Genomic DNA, 6,000 nt, shown 5'->3' on the forward strand with positions numbered 1-6,000 from the left:
TCTTTGAGTTTGTCATTGGTTTTACCCATTTTGGTATAAAAACTTTGAAGCTATAACTGCCTGCCCTTTGAAATGGAAGACATCTTTTTGGATGTCTATTATATGAGTAAGACATCTCATAAATTCTGGGTTTGGTTGGACTTTTTGAACCTACCATATAAACACAGTATTTCTTTTATATTCACTTTTTAGTTGAAAAAGTACTTAATTCTCTTTGCATTTTTCTCAGATTCCCAAATTATCTTGGAAAGGCTCAAGCACATACAGTGTCTCTGGTGGTGGTCTAACTTTTTTATACTGTCTCCTAGTGGGAAAACCAGCATTTGTTTGTCTCTGCTCTGGACTTTGGAAAGGCAGTCTCATTTTACCCAGTATCTTGCAAACTGGGTGGTTCAGGTAGTTCTCAACTTATGACCACAATTAAGTCCAAAATTTCTGTTGCTTAAGTGAGATAGTTGTAAAATGAATTTTGCTCCATTTTACAACCTTTCTCATCACAGTTGTTAAGTGAATCACTGCAGTTGTTAAGTCAGTAACACGGTTGTTAAGTAAATCTGACTTCCCCATTGATCTTGCTTGTCAGAAGAAAGGGGATCATGTGATCCCGGGACACTGCAACTGTTATAAATATGAGTCAGTTGCCAAACACCTGAATTTTGATCATGTAACCATGGGGATATTACAAGGGTCGTGTGAAAAGCAGTCATAAATCACTTTTTCCAGTGTTGTTATAACTTTGAACGTTCACTAAACACTGTTGTAAGTCAAGGAGTACCTGTAGCTTTAATGATGCCATGTTATGATTTAATCAAGTACTTGCATCCTATTTCACAATAACAGGTATAGATTCAACTTTCCAGTTTCATCTGACACTTGGATCTTCACCTCATCAGGTTGTGGAGTTTGGCAGAGCTGTCCTATCCATTAGTATTGTCATTACTCCATGCCCAACCCCAAATAACGTTAGCTTGTTTTTTTAATTGGGTTGTGCATCAATCCAGACATAGTGCAAAAATGTGATCTAAGCATGCATGGTCATGTAATTTTGTAGCATTGGTATTCCACATTTTTTTCGGGACTTGTGCATCTGAGCTACTTGATCTTGGGAAAAAAGATGACTTAAAGGAGACCTGACAGGTATAATGTACAGACACATTCTAAATAATCTTTCCCCTTTGAATCCGGGTAGCTAGATATTACTTACCAGTTTGTGTAAGTCATAAAAAACAGTAAAGAATTGTGTATTTACTAATAACTGTGTGAGCATCTAAATTCACACATTCCATCCACTTGAGTTCATTTTGATTTCAGGATGCTGTTAGGCCCTTCAGAATGTATAAAATACACAGAAATAGAAAATATGAAGCAACCATTAGTAAACCATGAACATTATCCAGGAATACCAGATAACATTGCCCTGTTTTGAGTCTTATTGGTATAAGAGGAAAGGAAGGGGAAATACAGTCAGGTTTTCAAGATTTTGTTATAGGCTAAGTAGAGTTTTAGCATTTGCCAAGATGGTGGCAGTGTAGGAAGCAGTATCAGATCATGGGGAGAGAAGTTACTAAACTAAATAGGAAGGAACAAGGAGAGGGGGAAAAAGGAGCAGAAATTTAGATAAGGAAGATAGAAAGGATAAAGGAAAAGAAGAAATTGGGGTAAGGAGGAAATCACCAGCAAAATAGCAAGTACAAAAAATGGAAAGAAGGACACATAACTAAGGCTGATTATCAGCAGACAGCCAGAACATGCAAAGATGAAATCAGGAAAGCAAAGTCTCAAAATGAACAAAGACTTGCAACAGAAATCAAGGATAATAAAAATGTTTCTTTCAACATATTAATAACAAGAAAAAAGACAAGGAAACTGTAGGTTGACTAAACAGAGAATATGGCAAGGAAGTAACAGGTAGTAGGGGGAAAGCAGAGCTGCTTAACTCTTTGCATCAGTCTTCACACAAAAAGAAATTATAGCCCAACATGTTAAAAAAAACTACTGTAAAAGACAAATTAAAAACAAAAATTAAAATAAGAAAATGGTAAGAGAACACCTATCCGACCTTGACGAATATAAATCACCAGGACCCAACAGATTACATCCCAGAGTTCTGAAGGGGCTGGCAGATGTTATCTCAGAATCATTGCAAAATATCTTTAAAAAATCCTGGAGTGCTAGGGAAGTAACTGAGGATTGGAAAAGGGCTGATGTGGTTCCCATTTTCAAGAAAGAAAGAAAAACAGACCCAGAAAACTACAGCCCAATCAGTCTAACATCAATACCTGGGAAGATCCTGGAAAAGATAATCAAAAAACAGATTTGCGAACAACTAGAAGCAAACGAAATTATAACTACCAGCCAGCACGGGTTTGTTAAAAACAGATCATGTCAAACCAATCTTATTTCATTCTTTGTTGAAGTGACTAAATTAGTAGACCAGCGAAATGCTCTGGACATAGTATACTTAGATTTCAGTAAAGCATTTAACAAAGTAGACCACAATCTACTGCTTGGTAAGCTAGAAAAAGGTGGAATAGACAACATCACCTCCAGATGGATTTGTAGCTGGCTGACAAACTATACTCAATAGTGTGGTCCTCAATAGTACAACATCCACATGGACAGGACAGGACAGAACAGAATAGAATAGCTGGAAGGGATCTTGGAGGTCCTCTAAGCAGTGATGGAGCACTCATGATTTCTGAAGGCAATCTGTTCCACTGGTTAATTGTCCTCACTGTCAGGAAGTTTCTCCTTAATTCCAGGTTGCTTCTCTCTTTGATCAGTTTCCAACCATTGTTTCTTGTCCTGCCCTCTGGTGCTTTGGAGAATAATTTGACCCCCTCTTTGTGGAGAAAATTCCTGGAGGTTTTTAAGAAGAGACTAGATAGTCACTTGTGTGAAATAATGTAGGTTCTCCTGCTTGAGCAAGGGTCTGGAGTAAAAGACCTCCAAGGTCCCTTCCAGCTTCTATTCTATTCTATTCCTATTCCTATTCCTATTTCTTTGATGTCTATTTCTTGACTTTGCTTACCTGAAAGAACTGACAAAACTGAGTGAAATGATAAGTGCAATATTGAGGACAGTGGGTGCCTATCTGTTTGAATAGGTATGTAGGCACAAACCCATATGTGTGAATTCATATAAGACATCAGATAACTATAGAGGTAATCACAAGTTTTTTCTAGTTGGGGATTGAGGCATTTGTACATGAATAGAATCTTAATGATGCTATATCAAGAAATATAGTAAAGCCTCTGAATCTTGGGAAATGCTTAGGATCAAGCTTTGTTTCCACATATAATTTTCTCCCCTCCATGGCTCATAATTGTGCTGTTCTCTCTGGTCCTCAATCAGCATGTGATTTCCTATGAGTAGAAACTGACATGTGAAGTAGGGAACAACACTTGAGACCCCCCTAGGAAGAAATTGTCATGAGCAGTAGTTGCCCTGCTACGTCATCCCAACTGGTATTGAATCTCAAATTCTGAAAGGGGGTTAAATACTGATAAACAAATACAATCATGCTGACTCCATCATGTCTGAATTTTCAAAGGTCTTAAGACTTGGTTATGCCTGAGAACCCTGGAGGACCAGCAAACTAGTGAAGTGGCTCCATTATTATTAACATCACCTGTTATTGTTTTTAGCTTTATTTTATACTTTTCAGTGTTTCAATTTTTTTATTTCAATCAATCAAATAATATGATAACTAACTAACTAAATATATGAAGGTTTAACAATGTATGCAATTCCAACATGGAATTATATTTAACAATAAATACATGGATTTAATTTTATAAAACTAATCCTTTTTGTTAAATATATAGCAGGTTTAAATTTTAGTTTGTTAATGTTTCTGTTTTAGAGAAGTCTGACTCTTTCACCAGTGGTACTTTAAATGCATCCCCAAGTGACCCCAACTCTGCAAATCCAACAATTGCTTCTGTTCCTACACTGGCTGTGTTGTCACGTCAAACTGGAGATTCCAAACCTCCACAAGCCATTGTCAAGCCTCAGATCCTTACACATATCATAGAGGGCTTTGTCATTCAAGAAGGGGCAGAGCCTTTCCCGGTAAGAAGACTGTTAGCATTTTGATCCCTTTCGTCATTCTAAGTTGATCCTAATACAAATCTCAGAATTATGGGGGAATATATATGAAAATATTTGATAGGAAGCAATGAGTAGATGAAAATGATGAATGCTTATTTTTTGCATTATGCGACAAGTATTATTTGCTAGTGCAGCTCAATGGCAGTATTTACAGTGACAACATCTATTAATGTTCCAGTTTGGACCTGTGACATTTTAGCCTAATAAACATAATCAACTACAAACATTAAATCTTATGACCCCCAAACCATTATAATTGCCCTCTATAAAATCCTGTTGTGGTGAATTAATTTGATATAAAACTTAAAAAGCTGAATGGAAAAAAGAATTAGATTAGGGCATGGGAGTAGTTTTAATATCAGTACCAAAACTTTAGTAAATCTTAAATTATGTCTTATTCAATGCCAAAAAATATTTCAGATTTGTTGGACTTTGCATTTATATAGAAAAGACTACATAAATATAATATAATACATTTATAATATATAAATTGTCATGCTATTGGGGTTGCAATGAGATTAATGGTTCTTATAGCAATAGCACTTAGACTTATATACCGTTTCATAGTACTTTATAGCACTCCCTAAGTCAGGGCTTTTCAACCAGTGGTACGGGTACCACCTGTGGTACATTGGCACCTGGCAGGTGGTACGCGACCATCCTAGAGAAGTGTAGTGGGGGAGGGGAATGAGGTGAACTGGCGGCAGCACCGCACAAGGCTGGAGCTGCAGGGCTGTCAGGGCTCAGCAGAAGCGCTAGGATCAGCGCTGGGCTCCAGCTGATCGGCGCTTCAGGGCTCAGCGGAAGCGCCAGGATCAGTGCTGCTTTCCAGTTGATTGGCACTTTTTCGGGGCTGTCAGGGCTCAGCAGAAGCACCAGGATCAGTGCTGATCCTGGTGCTTCTGCTGAGCCCTGAAGAAGTGCCAATCAGCTGGAGTTCGGCGCTGATCCTGGTGTGTCTGCTGAGCCCAGAAGAAGTGCTGATCAGATGGAGTTTGGCACTGATCTTGGCGCGTCTGTTGAGCCCAGAAGAAGCGCCTATTTGGAGCCCTGCCCCTACTCCGCAGAGGGCAGATCCCCATCATCCCTAGCTTGGCAGGAGTCTTCCTGCTGCACCGTTGCAAACAAAGGGGGGCTCCGGTGAGGAGGAGGTGGAGGAAGAGGATTTAAGCAAACTTAGTAACCAGAGTGGGGATCCCCCCCCCCCAAACAAACATGCTTCGTGGGTAATCTTCCACCACAACAGAAATGACCAAAACCTGCTGCACCCACCCAGCAGACAGGGAGGGGAATAAAAACGAAACACACATACCCTCGCTGCCAATCCTCAGCAGAACTGCTAACAACAACAAAAACCTAGGACAGGAGGAAGAACGTGGCCAGGCGGGCAGCAGATGTCTTCCTCCACTGTGGCTTGGGGGAGGGGGAGGGGACAGCTTCAAATCCCCAAAAGCTGCCCTCTCAAGAAAGCAGGATGAAAACTCCAAAAAACGACAGGGGAAAAAGGTTAAAACAGAAGAGTGTCTTATGATGGCTTGCTTCCCCACTACCTTCTAGCAATTTAAATATGTAAAGACCACAAAAGAAAAAACTTGGCTTTCTTTCATTGTAATCCAGAAGGCAGGAATGGGAGGATTGGGGGGTGGTTGTTTGTTTCAAAGGAAGGGAAAGAAGGGATTTGGGTCTATGGGGGGCGCAGCAGGTGAATGATGATGGTGTGCAGCTTCTGGTGTTCAGGGGGACGGTTTTTTTAAAAGAGCAAAACAAGGCAAAAAATAAAAATCCCCCACTCCACCCCCAAGAACTGGATGCGGATGTGATCTTTTTTTTTTCTTGTTCAGAAGAGACACTCTTCTGTTTTAACCTTTTTTTCCTGGTTGTTTTTGG

At 39.6% G+C, this 6,000-nt stretch overlaps 1 protein-coding gene across 1 annotated transcript in view; it reads left to right on the forward strand.

Annotated features, from left to right (window-relative positions):
• Nucleotides 1-6,000, forward strand: part of PHC1 (polyhomeotic homolog 1) — a 126,712-nt gene that overhangs the window by 45,354 nt on the left and 75,358 nt on the right. Inside the window, exon 9 of the mRNA XM_015824877.1 lies at nucleotides 3,866-4,074. Within this exon, the coding sequence (XP_015680363.1) occupies nucleotides 3,866-4,074 (209 nt within the window). The remainder of the gene's footprint in view (nucleotides 1-3,865; nucleotides 4,075-6,000) is intronic.

This window comes from Protobothrops mucrosquamatus, unplaced genomic scaffold, assembly GCF_001527695.2.
Source record: "Protobothrops mucrosquamatus isolate PMUCROS unplaced genomic scaffold, P.Mucros_1.0 scaffold2402, whole genome shotgun sequence".
Lineage (NCBI taxonomy): Eukaryota > Metazoa > Chordata > Lepidosauria > Squamata > Viperidae > Protobothrops > Protobothrops mucrosquamatus.